At 37.2% G+C, this 26,599-nt stretch overlaps 1 protein-coding gene across 4 annotated transcripts in view; it reads left to right on the forward strand.

The window, feature by feature from the left end:
• The window catches only part of LOC145978707 (uncharacterized), a 32,508-nt gene extending 10,026 nt beyond the window's left edge, over positions 1–22,482 (forward strand). For 3 of the 4 annotated variants that reach the window (XM_083111509.1, XM_083111508.1, XM_083111510.1), the window contains exon 3: positions 625–1,950. In XM_083111509.1, coding sequence (XP_082967635.1) covers positions 636–1,703 — 1,068 coding nt within the window. In that variant the 5' untranslated portion in view covers positions 625–635 and the 3' untranslated portion in view covers positions 1,704–1,950. Of the gene's footprint in view, positions 1–624; positions 1,951–13,815; positions 14,307–22,282 lie in introns of those variants that run through there. The other variant, XM_083111511.1, reaches the window with a different exon arrangement.
• Positions 22,483–26,599: the final 4,117 nt, after the last annotated feature.

Genomic DNA, 26,599 nt, shown 5'->3' on the forward strand with positions numbered 1-26,599 from the left:
TCAAAATCCACCAACAAACAAAGGCTAACTTATCCAGAGAAAGTAAAACGGCTTGAAGCAGCTTTGAAATAAAAAAATCTTCAATAATTTACAATACTCTACCATGAAAAAATTAATAATAAATAAAAAAAGCACGACCAAGCCAATTACACCTGACGAATTTATTAAACTTTTAACATCTTTACATCTTATAATTTTTTATCTAACTCTATTAATTCCCTGTTCGAAGAACAGATATAAAGTTAATTCTAAAACTGTAGTAAAATATTTAAAAGCTAATAATATATCCTATAATCAAAAAGGAGTTGTTAATTTACCACCCCGAGATAATTATGGACGATTTACTTTAAATTTACAAACACCCCTTGGGGTGGAAACAAGGTGTGCAGTCAAAAAAGCTGAAATTATTAAAAAAGAAGTTAAATTTCAAGAGCCGCTGAAAAACTGTCGATCATTAAAAGATTTGAATAGTCTTTAATTAGTTTAAATATTCAATTGCATAGTTACGACTTCTCATTGTAATTTCGTTATTATTCTTTGGTGCATTAATTTTTCTATCTTATGAGGAAGATCTGTAGATATTATTTGATATTTGTGAATCAGTAAGAGTTTGTTTCTTTGCAGATTTGTGAATTATGGGGTACTATGATACAGTAAGGAGGTACATTGCAAATTGCAATGGTAATCCTGATGAACTGGTCAACTTAGATGATGCACTGATGACATCTCCCAAAACACCTCTGGAAGAAACAAGGATTGTTAAAATGGGTGAGGTGTTCAATGAAACAGTCTTCAAGGACTGCATCATCTCAAATATCTATCAGCAGCATCAGATTACTCAAGCAGACCTCAAGTTTAGTACATGGTTGAAAATATTGGAATTTCTAGACCAGGACTTCCAAAATGGCTCAGTCACACTTCAAATTTACCTTCAGGTTTTCCTTCATTTCAGTAAAATATCCATAAAGGAAGACATTCTTGACAAGAGCAAGTATTATAATGAATTGTTGAAAATATTCGTAACTCCTACTGTGAAACCCTTAAGCATCCACACTACAATAACAGAAATGTCAGGAGATGATGCTTCATCACTTAAACAGAGACTGTGTTCAAAGCCAGTCATACAGGCAATACTGCAGAATATTACTTCCTTGAAGACCTCAGACACAATGCCGACTGTCAATATTGAGGTGATCGTTCGTATAATCACTTCTGGAACCATATATCAAGTACTATTTTTTGAACCCTTCCAACCTCTGAGAGGTGCGTGTCTTAAAGATGGTATACTCATCTGCTTGAACAATATTGCTGGGATTACCAATACCCCCAATTATTTTGCTGATCTGTTGACCTTAGCGATACATGAATTTTCCCATCATATTGCCCGCATACTTTTCAATGATTTTAATTTTTCAAGTCCTTGGACTTTGAGGACCACCAATGAGGCACGATTTGACTTCAGGCGTTCACAGCCGTTGGAAACTGGAAGGAACACTGAGCTGATATTATTTGACGGCATACAGCCCGATTGGTTCATCTCTTTGGAGGAGGCAGCCTCTACATTTCTGGAACGTATCGATTCGAACGTCTGCTCACTACCAATAATTATGATGAAGGATCACGATAGATTAGGATTGGTTGAGCGAAAACCATCCTCATTTTTTGGGATAGACATTAAGTCAGAATATAATCTTATGTGTTAATTTCATTTGTATTTCTTATGGATACCAGCAAGAAGAATTTACATCACAAATAATAGAACATTTAGGCCTACCATTTTGTCTTTTCTGTATCTTCTATTTCATGCAACCCAGCTTCTTTGTTATTTCTCCCCATTAATTGTTTCTTTTTGTTAAAAATAATGTTAATTATAATTATATCTGTTAGGTAAAACAAGTACTATAAGAAAAATTGTTAAAATACATGTACATTTATTTACTTTGATTATAAATGGAGTAAAATAAAAAAGTAGATTATAATCCTGCTTTTATTTCATGTGTAGTATAGGATACCTACTGCTTTGATTTTATCCATTGAGAAGAAGTGTCGCAATCTTTATTGAAATATCGTTGACTAGGAAGAGAAAACAGCTCAAAATTTTCAGCCCGCAACTTAATTAAATAGTAAAATTATGTAGTTCAATTCGAAAGTAAAGAAAGATACGTGAAACAGTATTTTGTTGAGAACTTGGCGATTTCGGATTTTATTTCGCGTTCCACAATGGAGATGCTGTGATTTAGATACAGCTTGACAGTATTCACAACAACTGATTTTAATAACGAATTTCTCAATGTTTTTAAACAATCGTTTTTACGTTCGATTTAGGTAAAGTCGTTTTTACGTTATTTCATTTTGACAGTTGGCAACTATGCTTGATGAAGATGGCTGCCTCCTTGTTTACGCTGACAGAAAGGTTGCTTTTTTAGGTTAAAAATAAATATTTAAATAATGCGAAGAACAGCATTTTATTTCACAAGGTAAGGAAGGTATAAATTATACAGTTTTATTCACGGGATAGTTACATTTTCCTTGTTTAAAAAAAGATTTGCTCACAGAGGTGAGTCAGTCATTCAGCACTCTTGTTTACATTTATCTTTATCAGCTGGGAGTGGTAGTAATGCATCCTGCTGATAACAACTTTCCTTGTGATTCATAGCGACCACAAAAAGTGGAAAAACATTTTTGAGAAATTATTTTGTACACACCTAATCACCATGCACTACACACAGTATTGACACGGTTTATAAAGTGTGTCGGTATGTTATCGCTTTAAGTATCGCTACGCTTTTTAACTTAGAAAATTTTCATGGATCAGCAACAATCTACCAGCCGAATTAATGAAGAGGCAAACAAGGAGGTTTTAAAATTCCTTTCCTCAACCACCTTTAATTATGATGTATCTGCTAGAGACACTGAAATTGGAAAACGGAAAACCGAAAGTTGGGGATAAAAAATCGAAATTTTTTAAAAAAAATCAAAAACAAAACTGTTGAGTTGAGAGATGTGTTAATAAACTTAAAAGAAAACAAGGCTAAGATATTATCACTGCAGGACATTACTACCGATTCTTCCCAAGAAGTCGTGGATATAAAGTAAATTTTTGGTAAGTATATGATATCAAATAAAAATGAAGCTATATGTGGGACAAAATTAGTTGTGTAACTATTTCATCTTAAAGTTTTTAATATTGATTATTGTGTGCTCATAATACTGGCTAGTGTTACAGGGTGCTATTTTTTATAATAATTGTTTTTTTTTGCTATTTTAATTAATTTTTAAAATTGTTGCACATAATTCTAGAAGTGTCTAACTGTGTCGACGGAGTGCTCGATAGTATGCAAGAACCGCTAGTGTAGAAACTGCTTTGTCCAAAGGACCCACCAGAATAAAATTTGGGTGTTTTTGTTAAAATTTTTATCCTAGCGATTTAAATTAAATTTATGCTGGAAAAATATGATGGTAAAAAGTAGTTTAAGGGGCTTTTTTTTTTATAAAAATTGGGCTATTATATAGGCATTTTATTTAAACAAGAAAATAATACTCTGTATTCTTTGGTATTTTTTGTTGTTTTAGCTTAAAAAGTTAGCCCTTAATCGCAGTGAAGTTGGCCTCTGTTCAAGACCTTCGGTCGTCTGCTCGCTGACCCACTTCGTGCTAGCCCCATAAAGGGCGCTAATGTTTTTTTAGGAATTTAAATTGATGCTGTTTTTTGAATTATTATTAACAAAATATATTAAATTTTGGTGGGTATGGTACGCGCACTTCGTGCTAAGCCTCATAAGCTTCTGTATTTTTGTTAGTCCTTAACTGGAGATGTGCCAGGAATAAATTGGTGAATTAAGGGGTGTGTTTTTCTAAAAACTGTGCTTCATTTTGTGTTTAAAACATTGTAGTTAGGTTGTTTTTTTTTTAGGAAAAAGTACCCCTTAAACGATTTGCGCTCATGTTTTTTATAAGTTTAAGGGGTATCATTTTTAGTTAAATGTGCTAAAATTTGTGATTAAAACATTGATTTTTGTTAGTTTTGGAGTAAAAAGTTGCCCCTTAATCGATTTGCGCTGGAAAATATGGATGCATAAAATTATTATTAAGGGGCTATATTTTTAGAAAAAATGTATTAAGGGATGATTTTTTGATGTTTTGTTATTAAAATTTCTAAATTTTTTATGTTTTTGAGATAAAAAACTGCCCCTTAAATTTTAATTATTGATTTGACAAAAACATGAAAAAAACGCTCAAAAATAAATTAAGGGATGATGTTTTTAATGTTTTGTTATTAAATTTTAATAATTTTTTATTTTTATCTTGTTTTTTTATGATTTTGGGTGAAAAGTTGCCCCTTAAATTTAGGTGCGCTCGAAGCCACATTTTGCTATCTACTCCTGTATAATCCTCTGTATGAATTGTGCAGTGTCGTCCATGTGTATTTGCGATGTTCTTCATCCACTTCATCGTATCACCATTCATCCTCATCTTTGCAATTAACCAAAATTGGCAGAAACCTGAAGTAAAATAAATCAAATCTTTCATTCATTCATTTTTGTACGCAACATGGACATCATTGTAAACTATTTGAAATTACATTCAGAATGAAATATACCTAGTCATATCATAAATTCTTTTACAAAGTTAGTAATGAACTACAGGCACAGTAAGCAAGCTAAAGTATTAATATTTGGATGTTACAAAGGTACAAGTCTTGTCAACACAGAGCACCAATCACTGTTCAAAATGGCCACCTCTGGCCTTCACACAGGCCCGAAGTTTCCGAGGACAGTCATCGATCACAGCATGTATGGTCTCGAGGGTAAAGTCCACCACTGTCTTACAAGAGAACGCTTCAGACTTGCAAGGTTTGGATGCCTCTTCCTACAGACCATGCCCACCAAAACGGACCACAACCTGTAGTCCAATGGGCTGAGGTCGGGGCTGCTGGAGGGCCAATCAGCCGGAGCAATGAAATCAGGCACATTCCTCTGAAGCCACTCCTGTGTGGTCTTTGCCTTGTTGGTCGGTGCGGAGTCCTGCTGGAAGCTCCACAGCTGATTGTTGAACATGGTGTGGGTCAATGATTTCACAAGTGGCTCCAACACTGTGGCTTCGTACATTTTTGCAGATGTTTTCACACCATGTTCACAAAAGTGGAGGTCATTTGTTGTGCCATCATACAAAACCCACTCCCAAACCATCACTGAGGCAGGATGATGGCCTCTGAGGATCCGTGGTGTGTTTTCACGAGCTTCCTGGGATGTCGAGGCATAAACACGGTCGTTTTGACAATTGTAAGACACTTCAATCATGAAGATTTTTTTGTCCGTGAAAAGGATCCTCCTGTGGCCACCATTTGTGTAACGCTGAAGGAGTACACAATGAACCACAGAAGTTATTAACCAATGAATGTGTCAACCAGCCCATGCTCTTTCTTATCCTATTAACACATCTATTATTTGAATAGCTGGCCCCCGTGGCAGAGTGGTTAGAACATCGGCCTAGGCCTAGGCATCGGCATCAATGTCATCATATCATCATTCATCCCCATCTTCGCAATCAGCCACAGGAAAGAAGTAAAATAAATCAGATCAATCACTTATTAAATGGATGTTTTTGAACCTGCAAATGTATTTTCGACTAGCCATTTTTATTGAGATTTCTGCACAGTGCCAGAGAAAGTTGTCTATTGTGAAATATGTGAGGATCATTTTAAAGAAAGTTATTACATGCTCATAACTGACTACTTATATTATTGTGGAGGATGAAATTACTGCATAGTCTTTGGCCAAATGTAGCACATATTGCCAAAAGTTCTGGCAATAATATCATGCTGTCAGCACAAACATTTTTTGTAGGGATGGGACAGATTAATTGGTACACTATTGGTATTGGCCAATATAGGCATATCGGTTTATCGATAAAATTACTGATAATTTTACTGCATCCAATGTATCTATAAATATCTAATAATGTATTGCAATATTCTGCCATTTTGTTACAGTTTTTATGGGATATAAACATACAATCTCCATACTTTTGTTGAAAGTAAATCTCTAAATATGCAGCTTCTTTTGGATTGCAGTCGTGTGGTAACACACACTTATTAACCTTTTGCTGCCCAAGCGTCTCGATCGAGATACCCAAAAGTAACCCTCACGGGACCAAGCATCTCGATCGAGACGCTGTGTCAAGGTCGTAGTTTTTACGTTATAACTTTTCTATTTTTGACTAGAATTTCGATTTTATTTTTTTATATTGTTCCTAACACATGTATTTAACAGAAATGTTTTTTTGCATTTTTTTTGTCTTCATGAAAATGGAGGGGGGAAAGGCGGGAAAAGGGACTTCTCTTCTGGGTCTCTTTTCAAGGTCAATTTTTTGCCGACACAGGAAGATCGGCTTTGTTGTTCTAAAGCAATGCTTTTCACTCCCTCCAGCTAAGTGCATTCGAAGGAAGCTTGTTTATCAGTATCCAATGTCAAAATGAAAGTTTTCCGAGAGGGCGAAGCAATGGGTGGGGGGAGGGGGGAGACTGGTTGTTGAATCTGCATTGTGAGAATGGAATTTCGAAGCGCGCTGAAGGAAACCTTTGTTTTTTTAGCACAAGTGTCCACAAGTGGAAACAGGGGTTACCCAGCATTGTCTAAAAATAGAATTTCAAGCAGCTGCAAGAATTGGCGCTCATTTGTCACTACGTTCTAGCTTTTCGTCCGTGAATGTTGTGTGTAGGTGTCGTTTTGTGCCAAAGTGCGAGGACATTTTTTGGGTGAAGTGACAATTTTTTAAAATAATTTTTGGGGGCTTTCTCCCTTCCCCCTCCATATATACACACCAAATTTGCATAAATTTTGCATTTTGTGCATTTTGGCATTTTTTTCGGGGCGGGGCGGGGGAAACACCATTTTTTTTAAGAAAAGTATTTTTCAGGGGATTCCCCCCTTTCCCCCTCCATATGTACGCCGAATGTGCATAAATTATATATCGTCTGAATCTGTGATTCATTCTGCGTACAACGGTATATCTTTCATATCTCTAGGGCATTTAGTTTCTGATCTAGTCATTTCAAGGTACCGCTGCATTTTGAAGCTTGAATCAGTGGCGTCCCGACCATTCCTTTTGGGGGTACAACTCAAGTTACATTGGTCATAACGACAATGATGCAAATATTTTTCTGTTTGTTACATGCCAGCGATAATTTCTATGTTCATTTTGAAATTTTCATATCCTTTTTTTCGGGGGGCGGGGGAGCGAAACTCCATTTTTTTTTAAAAAAAAAGTATTTTCAGGGGATTTCCCCCCTTTCCCCCTCCATATATACCCCGAATGTGCATAAATTATATATCGTCTAAATCTGTTATTCATTCTGCGTACAACGGTATATCTTTCATCTCTCTAGGGCATTTAGTTTCTGAGCTATAGTCATTTCAAGGTACCGCTGCATTTTGAAGCTTGAATCAGTGGCGTCCCGACCATTCCTTTTGGGGTTACAACTCAAGTTACATTGGTCATACGACAATGATGCAAATATTTTTCTGTTCCTTACATGCCAGCGATAATTTCTATGTGCATTTTGAACTTTTCATATCCTTTTTTTCGGGGGCAGGGGGGCGAAACCCCATTTTTTAAAGAAAAAGTATTTTCAGGGGATTTCCCCCCTTTCCCCCTCCATATATACGCCGACTGTGTATAAATTATATATCGTCTAAATCTGTGATTCATTCTGCGTACAACGGTATATCTTTCATATCTCCAGGGCATTTAGTTTCTGAGCTATAGTCATTTCAAGGTACCGCTGCATTTTGAAGCTTGAATCAGTGGCGCCGACAATTCCTTTTGGGGGTATAACTCAAGTTACATTGGTCACATGATAATAATGCAAATATTTTTGTGTTCGTTACATGTTAGCGATCATTTCCATGTGCATGTCGACACTGTCATGTACTTTTTGCTTGAGGGGAGAGAGGGGGGAACAACATTTTTTTCCCGAAATTTTGGAATTTTGAGAGTTAGCCCCCTCCCCCCGCCACACATACGCCGAATTTGCAAAAAATTCATATAGTCTGAATCTCTGGTTCATTCCGCGTACAACGGTATATCACTCATCTCTCTAGGGCAATTAGCTTCCGATGTACACTCATTTAATTGAAACTCTGCATTTTGCTCAAAATCGGCTTGGGCAACCGAGGCTTACTTCTGAAAAAGGCCTTGGGCAGCAAAAGGTTAAGGAGATCAATGAAGTAGTTAGATTCTTCAAGGATCATTTAGAATTTTATATGGGATCAGTCGAACATTGGTTATCGGTATTGGTAAATTTCATATCGACTCATCCCTAATTTTTCTATATATGACTGAAGTACCAGCCTATGATGTGCACTATGTCATTGATGTCACTGTAGTGGATCTTCTAGCACTTCCGAACCTCATTACTCAACCAGTGGGCCCACTAAATTTGCACCATGACACCTTGGGCTATGGTGCAGCACAATCGGATGTCTACCAAGAAGTTTTGTCATTTCTGACATATCCAGAAAGTTACTGTAATACCCACTGTTCACAGTGACAAAGGAGAATGACCTTGTAGTTGTAGGCAACAAGATGCACCACCTAAATGTTGCTGGGTGCTTGTCAGAACTTTCACAGTGTTGGCAAATTAGTGTGGCGAACCAATGTTGGATATCGAAGTGCTTCATCCCCACAAGCCTGCACAAGTCCTTTGTGACACTTTGCAGCATTTCTTCCACATACAATTTGAATTTTGATGTACAGATTTAGTTCTTTTCATTTGAACATTATTTAAGATTATAACTCCATTAAGCCTTGTTTCCATGATTATGAAAAACTAAATATGCTGACCAAGGCAGTAATTTATTTTATTAAAAACATAAACTAACGTAACGTTTCAACCTTCTAGCAAGGTCTTCTTCAGACTCTGTATCAAGTACAAAAGTAACCAGATACAACTAGAAGGGTAATATATATACACAAACATTACTCCCTCCAGACTATTTAGAAAGTTGTTTGGAACTTTCTAGCAGATGACTTTCACTTTCCCACTTTACTTTCACCTAAAAGGCTAAACACAATTACTTCCATAGAGAATGTGGTTGGACTTTTTAATCTCACGCTCTTTTCCCTTCATTTTTCTTCCTTCTCCTCTCCTCTTTTTCTCTTGTCCTTTCCACTCTTTCCAACATCTTCTTCCATTCTTTGTTTAACTTCAGTCCCCCATTCCAGTTCATTGTGTCTTCTTCGCCTATCTTCTCTATTTCCTTGGCTTCCTTCCATTTTCTCACTAGCATTCTCTTCTCCCTTCCTATCTGCTTAGCCTCATCCCACTCTATGTCATGTCCTGTTTCTCTCGTGTGTTTAAATATTGCATTCCTCTCTCTCTTAAGTCGTACATCATCCATATGTTGTTTCAACCTGTCTTTCAGCCTTTTTTTCGTTTCTCCTATGTACACACTCTGACATTCTTTACATTTTACTTCGTAGATAATCCCTTCTTCTTCCTCTTCTCTGTTTTCCTTTTTCTTGTTAGCATTCCTCGCTATTCCTAAGATGCTTCTCCCTCCCTTCCTGTAAGTTTTAATTCCTGCTTTCCTAAGCACTTTGCATATCTTTTCTGTGGTCTTCCCCATACTCCTTATTCCAAACCTTCTCTCATCTTTTTCTTTCTCTTCCAAATCTCCCCTGCCCGTTTTCTTACTTCTTCTGTTTATGTCCAGTCTATCCTGCTTCTCATAGCCATTCTTTTCCAGCTGTTTCCATAGGCTATTTATTTTGCCTTCTTTTTCACATTCTTTCATGCATATTTTCTTGATTCTGTCCTCCATATTCTTTATAAAATTTATTTTTGTCATTACACTTACATCACTTCTTTTGTGGCAGAATACCCCTGCTGCACACTTCTTCTGATGCCAAGCGGTTTCAATTTCTTGTCCTCTTTTCCTTTTCATCAATATGCCTTGGTCAGCATATTTAGTTTTTCATTATTTAAGAGTGCACTACTCAGTAAGGCTACAGTCAGCATATTGCTGTCACCACATGTCACTCTGAGGAAATTTGACATGTCATGTGTAGAGGCAGGTATAAAGTCATTTTCAGATTCCGTGATTCATTGTTGCTACCAGTGGTAAGTTGTGGGCATTTTGTTAGTCACTTTTTTAAGTGCTCTCTTGTTTTTTGTTACGTTAAGGCTTGATTCACATCTACGCTCAAGCAACACTCAGGTCACTCTCCCGTAATGCTCTGCTCACAGCCATGGGTGGTCCCTCTGATAAAACATCAATATTCACAAAATTATTCGAACGGACTGTGTAAAACATTGTAATACTCCAAAAACTGAACCTGCTTTGCAACACAAGGAAAATGCCTCATTAAGCAATCAATGTGCCGTTCTTAAGTTGATAAGTTCAGCATGGGACTATATTTTCAATAATGCTGATGGAATAATTCAACAATGTTCGTTAAATGACAATGGCTCCTTACCACAAGATTATAATTATTCTTTCGTTGCTTGTGTAACCACACATGTATGTTTCCCAGTGACTTATTGCAAGGGTTGGTAGGGCCCCCTTGATGGCGCAGTTGTAGAGTCCTCGCATTGTAATCAAGGGGTGGAGGCACATAGTGGTTCGGATTCCACTTTAAACTGTGGGTCCAGTCCTGATTAGCTTTACTGTGCATAAAGTGGATTTAAAACAACAAATCAAAATTAAAAAATAAAATTATTGCAATGGTTGGCTATTGTACTTGACCCAATAAAATAAACTTATTGTGTGAGGCAGATTCACGTGAACCAAAAATAGCCCCCCAAAATTAATTTACCTCAAAATGACAAAACGGTATTTACTTGTGTAAGTTTTTGATTTATCGAAAAGTTTGATAAGGAGTTAAATAGTATAAAGGTAAAAGTTATTTGTTGCAAATAACACTACTTGCCCGGAGATCTAATAATCTACATAGGCATCACGCCAGCATTATACTTATTTTAGCATGTGTTGGGCTCTGATTCGGGACTGGTTGTAACTGTTTGCATATATGCAGTTTACTGCCACACAAGCGGTCATTCGTCAATCTGGTCACAAACTACACAAGCTGGAAACATTGTTAGGATGCAATGGCGACACCAACCCTGCCTGTTTATGACCTGCGAGGGGTGGAAATGCCACTCCCTCAAAATTTCTAGAAACATCGAAGTGCTCGGTTCCTACACTGACATCCACTATAGGCAACATCTGCTGCCTAATAGGTATAACTTGACAAGTTTAAAAACAAGATACTGCAATCCATTGTTTGCGCACCTCACATCACATTTCCCCACTCCATTGTCTGCAGCGACGTTCATTTGCAGTGTTGCAAACTGGAGGGAGCTGAAACCTCTGAGAATTTTCAACAAAATTTGAATGTGAAAGGCATGAATTAGTATCCCGTCACCTACGCTACCTATTGATTGCGCTAAATTCTAAATACATTTTGATATTTTCCCTTTAAACCTTAAATGAATGAAGTTATATTAGGGATATTTCTTACCAGCATAAGAAATGTATGAAATAAAACGATAGAAAAATGAAAAATATATAAACGATAGAACTGAGCTCACCTTCTAAATGTTTTCCAGTTCTCCTTATTCAGTTTCACTCTCCCACTCATCCGAGTCTGTGTCTACCAATGAATCTGTGTCCGTGTCTGAATCGGCTTCACCAAGTCTAATTATCAGTTCATCTACACGCTCGTCCATAAGTCCATCTCTTTCAAAGTAAGAATCTTGCAGCCAAGAGTAAAGAGCATGAACATTTCAATGCTTTAGAAAAGAACACAGGCAAGCGTGTTATCAGATTGCGTTCTCGTAGTGATTGTTGTACGATAAACAAACAAACCACCACCCCACTAGTTAAAAAAAAAAAAAAAAAAACTGGCCACTGCTCGTTGTCGCATTCAGAAAATGAAGTCATTCGCCCTGTAGTTTCTCTTCGTTATAAACCTTAGTTTAGTTTAGTTTAGTTTGTTTGCGTCCAAGGACTACCGGTGTGTACAAATTACAGTACATGGTAATATAGGACATGTCAATACTTACATTACAATACAATATTACATTAATAGATTTTACAAATACAAAATATATAGCCAAAAATTGTAAAAAAAATTGAGTCTTACTCTGGTATTATCAAAATCACAAAAAAATATAACATGAGAAGATATAGAACATTGCAGCCTAATTCTAGGTGATACTAATTATCCATTTTCATTTGACATTTAATTTTACAAGAATAATATGTGATTATACTACATTATGTACATTTGTCTTATGTAAAAGTCGCTTCCATGTATTCAGCTATAGAATAAAAAACATGCTTCAGAAGCATTGATTTTATCTTGTGCGTAATACTACAGTTTACGATCGGCGCACCGCACGCATTTTCAAAGGCCGGATTAAATAAAACGAACCACTGATATTATAGAAGCCTGCATGCACCGTCACGCTAAACAGTGAAAATTGTTTGTTATGTTTGTTTTAGCTTAATTTTGCTGAGTTGGTACCACTGGTACTCTCAACGCCAGACCAGTGAGTAGAAGAGTGGTGGGGAGATGATGTAATAGGAAGTGCTCCGCAGCGATCTGCGCATATCGGGACTTAACTTGTCAGGCTATAGCCATAGTCAAGGTGAAGTGATCAGCATGAGACTCCAGCCAGTACTCGTTCCCCCAGATTCACCAGAGCCTCTTTGATTAGAGGTTTGGTGATAATTGGAGCTGGGATGTTGCCTGAAAACTCCACCTGAGATCACTCACTCCGTGAATCAACTACACGTTCTGTAAAAACAACCCATGCAGCCTTGTAACTCAGTCCCATAATTGCTGTAGAGAATGGGTTCCCAGAGTACATTGTGCTGCATGATGGTGTACTCTAGCAGACAAAATATCAACTTCTACATCAGTGTGTGTGTTCATTGTAACATCTGGTGTAGAAAAAAATATTACTGAGGAGTCATGGTACTGACTAATAGCCTTCATACCAAGCAAATGCAAAGAAATAAACAGTGCAGATGCAATCTTATGTCATGGAGGATAAATGTTATCCTTCATTCGCCGTTGAGGTGTGCCTGGGAACACTGAAGCAGCCTTTCTTTGTTGGTGGCTTCTATACGCCATGAGGCCTTAAAAAGATCGCTTCGCGGGCTTGCAGCAGACGACAATATCGGGGTGTGTCTGCGAGAACCAATCAGATCCGCGAATGAGTGAGCCTGGTTGCCACAGCTAGCTGGCTGCACCCTTCTGGAAGGGTGAGTGACCTCTGCCTGTTGCTACCTCGGCCTGTTTGTTCGGCTGAGGAGCAGACGACATGAGAGTATTGGCAACAGTGTGCGAGCGATGTCTGCTGTTAGCCTGCGAAGCGGCCTTTCTAAGACCTCCTGCAGTATAAGCTGCACAATTAGGATAGTGATTTCTGTAGGAAGAGGGAAGGGTTGTTTTATACAGGGTGATTTCGAACTCCCATTACAAACTTAGGGGGGTGAATCTAGAAGGAAAAACAAGCCGAAAGTGCCATGTGGCAAAATTACGAAAACGGCACCGTGTGGCTGCCAGAGCCGTGAGAAAATCGGTTCACACCTCTTCCAAAGAGCAATAACGTCTGAACCACGAAAGATACGAAGATCGGCTCTGGCAGCCACACGGTGCCTTTTCGTAATTTTGCCACATGGCACTTTCGGCTTGTTTTTCCTTCTAGATTCACCCCCCTAAGTTTGTAATGGGAGTTCGAAATCACCCTGTATATGAAAAGGCAATATCATAAAATTTATGTACCTTACGGTTGTATTTCAGAAGCATTCTGCATCCTTGTCTCGTGGTAGTGAAGAAACTGTGCCTGCTCCAGTATCTGATATGGGTTTCCCTCTTCCAGAAGTGACAACAATAAAGTCTGAAATGGAAAGCGCTGATTCATTAGTTTGTGAACAATCATCTCTGGAGAATGTTTGGCTTCCAGACGAATCATGTGTCAAGACTGAAACCAAATCATTCGAAGATCCTCCTAATGTTGACATCAATTTATCCAGTCAGTACATTGATGAAACTTTAGTTGATAAAGTTGAAAGTGAGAGTGATGAAAAATTGATGCATTTTGAAGGCACAAGTGAGGAAGCTCCTAGTGAAAGTGAAGGATTTTATCCGTATGACTGTAAACAATTTGTGGAGAAAGTGCCAGCTGAGGATAGTGACAATGATGCGTTAGTATTAAGTGATGACGAGGACAGGAAGAAGAATGCAGTGATCACCGAAGAAGTGGAAGGCCAAGGGACAGATCCTGGAGAAAGGTAGGTGCAGGAAATTTTAGTACAAGGATTGAAAGCGAACATGACAGTACTAAAATTCAAAATTGGACCTTATTACGTACGAGTTACAATGCAATTAATTTATTGAATATTGCCACCAATGCTGCAGTGGTAGTGGGTTATTCCATACAAGATCATCCAGGTATCCACCCCACCATCTCAGATTTGGATGACATTTGGTGCGTGATATCTGTGGATAAATATAATAAGCAATTTTTTTCATTTTAGGAATATCAACTCTAGTTTGAAATTTATAGTTCTTTAAAATTTTTCTGCCATTTGATGGAATTTTTTGTGAATTTACATGCTCTACTTCACATTGCTTAAAAGTTTCAGACCCAATTATTAACATGAAAGTTTGTAATTTATCATAATACTTAATCAAAATTTTATATGGCGTTTAATATGCACATATTTGCTTTTGTAACTTTTCTATTAATTTTTACAAACTTGGACTTATTCCCATCAGTGTTGGCTATTTTGCCTGTTTTTTGTATAAACAAAATACAACTGTGTGGTTTGCTGTTTATGCAGATATTCAAGTTTGTAAAATATAGACCATTATGAACCATACAATGAAATGCATGGTTTTTACTAAGCACAAGTAGAAGCACCTGTTCAACCATATTCTGGAAGTATGTATGTGGGTCATTCCACGTCAAATCAACGGAAATAAATGCACCTTTCAGATTCATGTCAAGAGTGAGGCAGTCAGAAATGATGACAAGAGATGTATGCATCAATGTTTTTATTGTTGGATCTTGGAAATAGATTGTGAAGGGGTGAACTGTTGCCTAGGCATTGTTCCAGTGGAAACCTTGGGCTGCATCCTGGAGAATGAATGAATAGTTGTCAGCGAAGCCGCAGATTACAAGATAACCACCTTCTTTCAGAGATTGCTTCAGATGGGTGAGGTAACTGGACTGTTGACTAGCAAGAAATGAGTGTTGAAGAAGTTTCGGAAGTTTTTCAAAAGTATACTGATGAATTCTTCAGTAGGTTTGACTAATGTCTACTAATACACAAAAAATAATTTGTAAACTAAATGTGAGGAATACTGCAATCTCTGAGGTCAGTAATACACTGACAAGATGGCATACAACTTTCCGTGCGATGAAATGCACAAAAAGAATATGGAAACTAAATTTGAAACAATCCTCTGTTGCAGTTTTACCTGGTGCCGGAATCAGCAAATAGACTTCTCCATTTCTCCACACATCTTTCATATGACGTACTGAAAATATGCTTCCAACATGTGATTCGCTCTGTGTGCGTAAAGCTTAATGCCCACTGAGACGTGGAGAGACACGGAAGCAGAACCCAACTGATGCATTTCCGACGTCTCAGTGGGCGATAACCTTCAAGATAACCTGCAGACTTCTGGGACGGAAATTTTGTGCTTCTGTTCCCCACGTTTCCCTGTAGTGGGCATTACACCATTCGATTTCAGTGGAAGCAGACAACAGAAGTCCTGTTGCCACATTACTCAGTGTTTCTCCGCATCTCAGTCACTGGGTGGTGTGCTTAAAAGGCATTGTTGACAAACTGTGATTGTACGTCTCACACCGAGGACTGTAGCAGCGGCACTGCTCTAAGCATAACATGAACTCGTTCTTCAAGGTCATACCAATCACTACTGGCAGACTTGACAACTAATTCAGATGAATGCCTTAGAAGCTTTTTTTTAAAAAGTATGAGTGTGGGGACTTTTCAAACGCACTGTATGAATGCTAGAGCGCCAAATTATACCATGTGTTCTTCAGTACTGACTAGGCTATAAGCCTATGGTCGAAAAAACCCACTACCATAAATTGTTCCTTGCACCAGTCTTTCCAATGATTCATGAGTTTGTTTTTTACTCAAGGTAATAAATCTGTGTACCATAATCTGTTGAAACTTATGTGTTGTAAATCTCTGGCTATATTAGCATATATGTCCACTCGTTCATTTCCCAAATTAATATATAATTATATGCTTTAACATAACTAAATTGTATATCAATGTTCCTTTTACGAGCCAATTGAACTTGTTGAATTATTAGAATATTGAATATAAACTCATGGCATAATTTAGGATAAGATGTAGATAAAGCTTGTAATACATTCAAAGCATCTGTAAGATAAGATTTTTTTAATAACCATCGGATATTCTACTTTGTACAGCTCAGTATAATGCTTAACTTTCCACAGTGAAAATTGATGAATCTATAGGTAATCTAAACTGCTTGTACTTTCTTTTCTCTGGGATGTAATAGGCGCATCCTACCCCTTGGTTATCCTTTGAACCATCAGTGTATATAATTACGTGTGTTGGCCATTTTCCTCTGTACAATGCATGTAGTCCTAGATCTCTGAAGTGTATTGTACATTGTGTTTTTAATGGTCAGACGAAGCAAAGTAATACAAATTTTGCATTGTAAATATTTTAGAGAAAAAGTAAAAATGAGTCAGAATATTTGCATCTTTGTGCGAAATTAGTCAAATGATGCCATGATACAGATAGAAATATGCAAGAGATTCGCTAAGTTTAGCACATCAAAATGGGAGCCCAGTTCTACCACCCGTGCCCAACCTTTCCACTATGTTTCCTGTTGACTACAATGGTGTCAGGCAGCCCAAGTCATCACAGCAGGTCTGCGAATCCAAAGTCCTTCGACCGCTGGTTTCTACCGCTCTTGAAGGTCTGGTCATAAAATACCTTTTTCAGTCCCCATGTTTACAACCACAGTAGGCTTTCTGTGACCGGATTTTGGAGGCAATACGAAATTCGGGGAGAGAGGTTTAACAATTTTTCCATTTTTCAGGTTATCTGAAATTTTGTATTTTGTATAGGATTTGCTCTCCCAATTTTTCGTAACTTCTCATCTGACGAAAATATATGGTAAACAGACTCAAAAATTTTTCGTTTTCTTCAGATAATCTACACATGCTAATTACTGTCAGATATTATCATCACTCAGATACTAGAATATGAATCATACAACATAACGCATGACCTTTGTGTTTATCCTGGAGAAATATCCCCCCCTCCCCCCTCCTCCTGACATTTGGCAAGTCTTGCGATGACTACGTAAAAATGTCACGCTTTGCCACTGTTAATGATATATCAAGTTGATAAATCAAAGGATGTAGGAGAGTGAAAGGCTTGGACCGAAGTTCTGGGTCTAAGTAATGGCAGTATACAAAGAAATATGAGGTTGTTTGTGGATTTATAACATCGGCTTCAGTCCATTGTTTTTGTATTTCAAACAGTTTATTAAATGGATGAGGATGATTTTCCCAAGATTTAAGGAGGAATTTTATTGTTAATTGAATCCACCTGTGTCTCAAGCATGTTTCTTTGTTCTCCATATAAACACTTACATTGGGGCTTGATTGCATGAGACCTAAAGAAATTCGCAATGCTTTTCTTTGTAATATGTCTATTTTGTCGAGTAGACTGGATCTTGCTTCCCGGTAACTAAAAGCTGCATAATCCAGAAATGAACGAAAAGCATTTTTATAAAAGAGAAGTAAAATTTTTGGGTGCCTACACCATTTAGTTGTTGTCATACTACAGAGTATATTTAAAAATAACTAAATATTTGTAAATTGCATAATGAGTGTATTCCATGTAAAGCATTTATCAAAATACACACCTAAATATTTGTGAGTATCTGTCACCGGGATGTCGGAAATTTGTAGAATATTATTGGGATATGTGCCGGAATTTTGGATTTGCTTTCACTAAGGGTCGATCCTGCATTGTAGAACCATTCTTGTAGGTTGATGATTAATTTCTGCATTTTTATTACGTCTTGGGTTGCATCATCTGTAGTACTATAAAAACAAAAATCATGTGCATATTGTACTATCTGGAATGGATAAAGAGCTAAGGTATGCATTTCATTAGTGTAAATATTAAATAATAAAGGACTCTATGGTGCACCTTGAGGAATTCCATTTGAAGTAAAGCGAGGGTCACTAAGTTTTTCTGAGAACCATCCATGCATCTTTCTGTTGGAATATACGTAGGTTCCATATAATTAACAATAGTTGGGGTGAATATGAAGGTTTTCTAATTTATTGAAGAGCATATATAAATTCATTGAACCATATGCTTTTTCTAAATGTATAAAAAGACTAACAGTATGATCGATTAAATTTACTATTTTGAATTGGAGCACTAAGTATGGCTATTCCATCTTGACTGCCATAATTAATTCTAAAACCAAGTTCAGTAGGATAAAAAAACGATAATGTTCTAGTGTCCAGGTAATTCTGAAATAGATTGTTTGCTCGAATATTTTTTTCTAAGACTGAAATTAGCACTATGGTTCTGTATGATGTTGCGCAATGAGGTTGTTTGTGCACTTTAAGAACTGGGAGAACTACGTAATTTTTACGTTCCCTTGGTACTACAGCAGTACAGAATATGTTGCAAGTATATCTAAACCTGCTTCCGGTAAATATCTTATAGCTTCATAAGGTATTCCATCCAAGCCTGGTGCTGTGAGTTTAGCATCATTCATTATATTTTTTAGTTCCTCTGTAGTAACAGGAGGGAATTCTTGTGTAAAATTTGAATTATTGTCCTCCATTTTATCATATTGAAGATGTACCGATGGCGGAATCAATTGCATTAAAAATTGGTATTGCCAGCTATTATCTATTGGCTGTTGACGAGGTGAATGTGGTTTATGTGAGGAATTAAATTTATGCCACACGTTTCGGGATAATTCCTGCATGTGTACTGAATTGCAATATTTAATCCACGCTTGACGTTTGGCTTGCAGAAATATTTTCTTTGCTTGTGCTATTGACTTTTTCCATAATATACAATTTTCAAGGGCGGGGTATGATACAAATTGAAACACACTCTTTTTTCGGTTGGTTTTTGCCGTCTCGCACTCTGTGGTCCACCAATGTATTTTTCGAAATATTGTTTGCGAAAAATTGATTCTGTGAACTAAGAATGTCTAACACTTCTGTGATGATTTGGAGTAATGTATTGTATGTAATCGGTTGAGAGGATTTTATTCGATTTTTTTAGTATATGAGAATCTATTAGTACTTTATGAGAGAAATTTATTCGTTTTTTTAGTGTATGAGAATCTATCAGTACTGTATATGATCCATGATAGATTATTAATTTTAAAGAGAATTACTGGAAATATGATGTGTGGGATTGGTTGTGATGATAAAAATTAGGCATTATCATAAATGGGAAAATGATCACTGCCATGAAGTTCCTCCGCTGTGGTCCACTGTAATTTGGGGAATAATGACACTGATATTATTGTAAGGTCCATTGATGTGGAGTTTTTTCCATTGCATGGAATATGTGTGGGCGATCCATCATTTATGACAATAAATAGTTGTTTTCTATCTAGTCAGCAATGCTGGACCCAAGTCTATCTGATGTGTGTGTCCCCCAAATGACATGATGATTATTAAAGTCAACAGCAATAATGTATGGACTAGGGGTATCAATGCTTCTAACTCTGAAGGTTTTTATATTCTGAGAGTTGTAATTTGATGTAATATAAATATTGATTATTGTTATTTTTTGTCCTTCTATGGAGATTTGGATAGTCTGTGCTTCTATTTTGTAATCGCGGAAGAGTTTATGATGTTTGGATAATTGTACTTCCTGATATGGTATTGATTCATGGACATATATGCTAATACCTCGTTCAGGGTGGGCCTAAACAATAGTGAACAATTCTGTATGTTTCATATTGTCTGCCTTTAGTTTCCTGTAAGCATAGTATTAAAGGATGATATAACTACAACCTTGGTGACAATGAAGTTCGACCAGAAAGGAATACGTGATTAAATGCACAGAGGCATAGGCGGTGGAATGGGTGACCCGCAGAAGTGACGCATGTGTGTAAGAGGAGGCGTGTGAGCAGGCAAGAATCGTAATCCCAGCATGTTGCACCCAAGGTCACGTAAAGAACGAAAACGGGGAACTATATGCGTGACATTGAACTTCGACCAGGCACCAGACCCATACGGAAAATCCAGATAGTGGCGCATTCAATGGAAGCATGACGTCACGGACATGATAAGGGAGTCTGCCGTATATAAGCGCGTGCTGTGCACCGAGGAACCGCAGTGCATCATCACCATGGCCAGGGGCAAACCTATTGACAACACCGTGAGGAGAAGAGAGGTGGAGTTGCAACGGGATGGACTCAGTGAACGGGAAATAAGGCACCAACTGAACTTACCCAAGTCAACCATCCACTGCATCATCAAACACCATCAAAATACGGGTACTACAGAGCCAGGTAAGGTCCCCGGTCGAAAATGCCTGCTGAGCGTGCGTGACCTACGAATATTTAGGTGCTATATCCAGACCAACAATCATGTTTCTGTGGCCGAATTACGACTGTGGACTCGAGAACGCTTTCACATTGAAGTGTCAACCAGAACCATTCGCCGTTACCTGCAGCGATGCGGTTACCGAGTGTACAAGGCGAAACGTAAACCCTTCCTTTCCATGTTGAACAAAGGCAATCGACTACGGTGGGCACGAATGTACCGGGGATGGACATTTCGGCAGTGGAACAGGGTTTTGTGGCCGGATGAATCCATTTTCAATGTTGTGTACGGGAAAATACGGAAAACAGTCATTTGTCGGAAGGAGGAACAGAATGAAGCAAAATGTTATGCACGTCGGGTACAGAAACCTGCGTCAGTGATGGTATGGGGATGCATGATGGCATCTGGGGTTGGCCCACTACACGTCTGCGAGGGCATTGTGAATGCACACGCCTATACACGCATACTGGAGCGGCATCTTCCCACAGTGCGAAGGCACCTGTTCCACAGCCGGCGTCTCATCTTTCAACACGACAATGCCAGGCCTCATACAGCGCGGCTGACAAGAGAATGGTTGACTCGCCATCACGTGCGAACTCTGCCATGGCCACCATCGAGTCCCGACCTCTCGCCCATTGAGAATGTGTGGCGTGTTCTTAAGCGACGTGTGCAACAGAGGGGACCCACGACAGTGGCTGCTCTTATCGCCTGCCTGCAGGAGGAATGGCACCGCATCGATGTGGAATACCTTGAACGACTCGTCCGCAGCATGCCCCGACGCATTGCCACAGTTATTCGCCGACGAGGCGGCGTCACACCATGGTAAACAGGATCCCCTCTAACAGTGGTCGAACTTCAATGTCACGTGTAGATGGACGAAAATGTTTTATTTTGTGTGGACATCATACATTGCTGCGTTGCAGGGGAAATTTATGTTTTCCTTTGTTCCATGTAGCCTGCTGAATAAAATATATTCAGCATATGCATGTGTTCTCCTTCTTTCACAACGCACTCCTATATTTGTGACTGGTCGAACTTCATTGTCACTAAGGTTGTAACTAACTCTCTAGCCTTCTCAAACCCTAAGGTTCATGTTTGCAGCAACACAGGCCTTCCATCTGTCCCTATCCTGAGCAAGTTCTATTTACTCTTTTCCATCCATAATTCCATTTTTTTTTCCTGTAGATAGTTAATTAAATTACAAGGGACTCTACACCGATATCATTATTAACAAACCCGTCTAAAAATTTCCATTTAAGCGATTTAGATATGTATAAGCACACGCCACCTCTAGATTTGTTTAATCTACATCGAAGTAATGTGTAATTTTCAATGTCTACTATATTATTACTAACATTCGGTTTTAACACTAACAAATATAATCGTTCAGAATATTTATAATTACCGAAATATATGTTTTCTGTTGGAACTATAGTATATCGATGTAGTAGAGTGCCACTTTATTTCTTTTGTACCTAGATCTATACCTCTATTTTTTTCCATTGCCCAGCTGGTACATATTTTTACCTTTTGGAATTTTCTTTGACTCAGATAATGTTCAGAGATATATGCTTTTATTGCTACAAGAACTTTAAAATATATCATTAGTATTAATGAATACTAATTTTATGATGACTATATTGTTTCCAGGGCACAGGAGGTGTCAAATTGGGAGGAAGAAGAATAAACTGCATAAGATTTGCTGATGACATGGCATTATTCGCTGAGGATGAAATAACCATAAATAGTATGTTAGAAGAGTTAAACAGCAGATGTGAGCAGTATGGAATGAAGATTAATGTAAAGAAGACAAAGGCAATGGTTATAGGACGGAAACCAAGGAATATTAATGTGAGAGCAAACAGTGAAAGAATCCAGCAAGTGGATAGCTTCAAGTACCTCGGATGCACTATAAGCAGTGACATGAGCTGCAACCAAGAAGTGAAAATGAGAATCGCAATAGCAAAAGAAGCTTTTAATAGAAGAAAAAATGTTTTTTGTGGACCCATGGACATAGGTCTAAGGAAGAGATTAGTGAAATGTTTTGTGTGGAGTGTAGCACTATATGGTGCAGAAACCTGGACGTTGAGAAGAAATTAAGAGAAACGACTCGAAGCTTTTGAAATGTGGACATGGCGAAAAATGGAGCGTGTAAAATGGACAGACAAGGTAAGAAACGAAGCCGTACTGAAAAGAGTTGGTGAAAAAAGATCTATACTGGAGACCATCAAGAAGAGGAAAAGAAACTAGTTAGGACACTGTCTAAGAAGAAACTGCCTGCTAAGAGATGCCTTGGAGGGAATGGTTGAAGGAAGAAAAGTCCGTGGAAGAAAGAGATATCAGCTTATGGATATTAAATTAACTGGGTCGTATGCTATTACGAAGCATAAGGCAGAGAACAGGGAAAGCTGGAGATTGCAGTGAAAACCTGCCAATTAGGCAGAAAACAATGAATGAATGAATATTGGAAAAGGGGGAGTGGTCATAATTAGATTCATTCTTTCCTTCTAATGTATTTTCAGAATCAATTCTGTAGCCTAAACATGAGTTTTGCCAAGGCAAAGTGACGTGTTCTTGTATGTAGACAAATGCAGTGAGTTTCCATTTTCAAAACAGAAAGGTGCTGTTGTAGTGGAGGAAGGGGAATGAGTTGTGTTTCGGTCATTGCAATAGAGTGTTCAAGAGAGCAGTGTGTTTTCACAGTCACAGCTTGACGGCCTGTCAACCAAGGAGTGTGAGTACATGGGCACTCTTGTTCTTTTGTGATGCCTTGAACTAAGAGGGTACACTTGTTCCAGCACTCAAGACCTGGCATTATGTGATTACATACTCAAATTTTGATGGTGATCCTTACCTGTCTGTTCGAAACATATGATTGATTTGTTGTTTTCTGAATCTTTTATTTCTTGATTTAAGCAGTAACAACTGATTAACATAAAGTTGTTGTCTGATAAAAGGTTCCCAATTTATATTTGACATCATCTCTTTCTCTGCTTTTACTGAGCAATTTACCATTGACCACCGTTCAGCATATTAAGAAGAAGTTTTACAGAATACTGAGGCAATGAACCCCACCAAGCAACTCATATTTCTTCCTAGTCCAAAGATGAGTTTTCCCTCACCAGAAGGTGGCAAGATGCCCTGCATCACATTATTACATTATTAGATTGAGAGTCATCATTTGATATACTTTGATAGCAGTGTTACCATCTGTGACTTCTTTTTGCTAGTTTTTGAGATGTCGACAAATAAATGATTCTTAACCAGAGGCAAACCCTGTTAGTAATGTTAAACATATGTTTGAAGTTACTAAATATGTTGGTAAAAAATTTCCGAATTTAATAAATGTTACCATTTTTTGTTAAAAACATAACCAAACACATTAAGGCCGTACTAAATGTGATTTTGCAGTAATTTTTCGATAACAGATTGCAGTACTGTTTGTCATGGCAACTGAGTGCCATGTTGCCAGATCTATGTGCATAATCAAGATAAGTAGAGTCAGGTTGGGCGATCAGGTTATTTACTGATGGAAGATAACATCAGATTAATTAGTGTAATTTATACAAAATTCGTAGGGGTGCAGCAATGTTATTGATTTTTATGTGATCAGTTAGAAACTCTTTATCAGAACGAGTGTATCAGCAATGAAAAGTAGTAAAAGTCCAAAATATTCCAAAATATTAACAAAAAAATAAAAACATCTGTGTAGTTAGTTCATGCACCGAACAGAGCAAGTAAGTATAATGCAATTTTGTTTGAAGCAACTGCTGCCTTGCCTACAAGATAATAGGTGTGTTTCACCTATGTCACAAACTGTTGAATTATGACTTCGAGCAGCCATGATTGAGACCAGTTCTTGTAAGCATACAGAATTGGAGCAGGCAGGCGGAAGATAGTAACACAGATATTTGTGCTTTAAAACAAACGTGCAGTTCATAGAGATGTAACAAACGTTACGTGGTGGATATTTCCTTGCAAACGACAAATAAAATTGACCGCAAACATGGCTGCTGTGTGCATCCTGACATCACATAAAACCCACCTATTGAAGATACTTACAGATAACCCATTTTATATAACACTACTTGATGACATTTCTCGCTTTTGTCAGAAATCTTTACCATATTTTCTTCATAACTTTGCAGGAGGAAGTTTCGTCTTCAGTATATCAATATTTCTCATAGTTACTCTCTAGTCATTCTCCAGTCCTTTGCTTATAAGTGACTAAAGATTGAGTTCTTTGGACTTACTATTTCTGGAGTTATGTTTCATTTTTAAAATATTTTACAGAAATACAACAATTTTGGGAAAAAAAATAAAACGCAAGAGTCCTGGGTCCACAATTGAAGTCAGTAAAACGTGTTTGTTCTAGGAATTTTTTGCTTGCATGTGATGGTGATTGTTAGTATTACCTCAAAATTTTCTTGGGTAGACATTTCAGGTTTAGATGATTTCCAAAATAGATAACATTTTCCAAGAGAAAGACAAAAGAGAGTTGAGTATTTTAGAAACCACGTAACGTATTCGTTTTAGTTTCATAATATATGTTTTGAGAGTTTTTAAATTAGAAAATGGAGTCACAGACACAATATATTTTCTAGAGATGTTACTTTTTAAAGAAATTGATTGATTTGCTTTATCTTACTTCGCTTCTTGTGCAACTTTTGGCTAATTTGCAAAGATGTGGATGAGTGATGATATGATGAAATTGATGAATGGACACTCACAAACATCCATGCCCAGGCCAGGATCCGAACCCCCGACGGCTGGTGTTGTGGCACGATGTGCTAACCACACTGCGATGGAGGCCGGCTTTTTAAAGAAATAAAAACATTATGAATAAATGCTTAAAATTCACTCTTAATGCTAATTTTCTTCAGCTGCAAATTGGCAATATTTTCAAGCAAATGACAGACTGAAAGAAGGATGATTATTAAAATTGTAATAATAATAATAATAATAATAATAATAATAATATATTTTTATATAATTAATATTTAAATAATTATATAGATTATTAAATATTTTATAAATTAATATAATTTTTTTTTTTAAATTTTTTTTTTAAACCACTTTATGCACAGAAAGGATAATTGGTAACTATATCTACAACCTATTTCCATCACCAAAAATCAACAACTGCACGTGTCCCTACCTTATTTATATTAGTACACCTACGACATGAGTACAAACACATGCAATCTTCGACAATTATCTTGGGAATACACAACTTCTTGGTTAATCAGCATTCCTTCAAAAATATAATTTTCCAAACAAAAATAAAAGTCTGATCTTCATTTTTAAGTAACAGAGATTTAGTTTAAACGTTATTGCACATATATTTTTAAGTATAAACATATATTAACTAAATTTTAATTTTATGTGACTTAAGGTGGTCATCGGTGAAAAGTGTTATCATTGTTATGAAACATATTTAACTAGTTTTATCAAATACAATGCAATAGTCCTTAGTTCAAAAAGTCAAAAGTACGTACAACAAATTCTGCTTACAGAGACTACTAAAATTAGATACTTAGGGTATCATCAAAATTTACGTTAATATTTTGTTTCAATGTATTTTGGTACTTTTTCTCCTCGTAACCTGTAAATCATTATCTGGTTCTCTGAGAGGTATGCTTCTTGCTGTGCGACACTCATCATGTAGTTCAGGACAAACTTAATGTCCTACGTTTTGGGGAAAAAAATATCCCTTAAAATTGCAACTAACAAATATCTCAATGAGTTTGTTTGAGTTCGTGTTTTAAGTCCACTTTATACCTACAGTTTAAAGTGGGATCCGAACCACTGTGCCATGTGCCTCCACCGGGTATCGATCAAACCCGGGGCCCAAAATATCTCTGATTATTTGCCATTCATTAATACACAAGACAAACAAATCACACCACATGCACTGTTCCTTTTTAGTAGCTCTAGAATATAATTCACAATTTCTGTATACATCAT

This window comes from Lepisma saccharinum, chromosome 25 (assembly GCF_977018435.1).
Source record: "Lepisma saccharinum chromosome 25, izLepSacc3.1, whole genome shotgun sequence".
In the NCBI taxonomy this organism is placed as follows: domain Eukaryota; kingdom Metazoa; phylum Arthropoda; class Insecta; order Zygentoma; family Lepismatidae; genus Lepisma; species Lepisma saccharinum.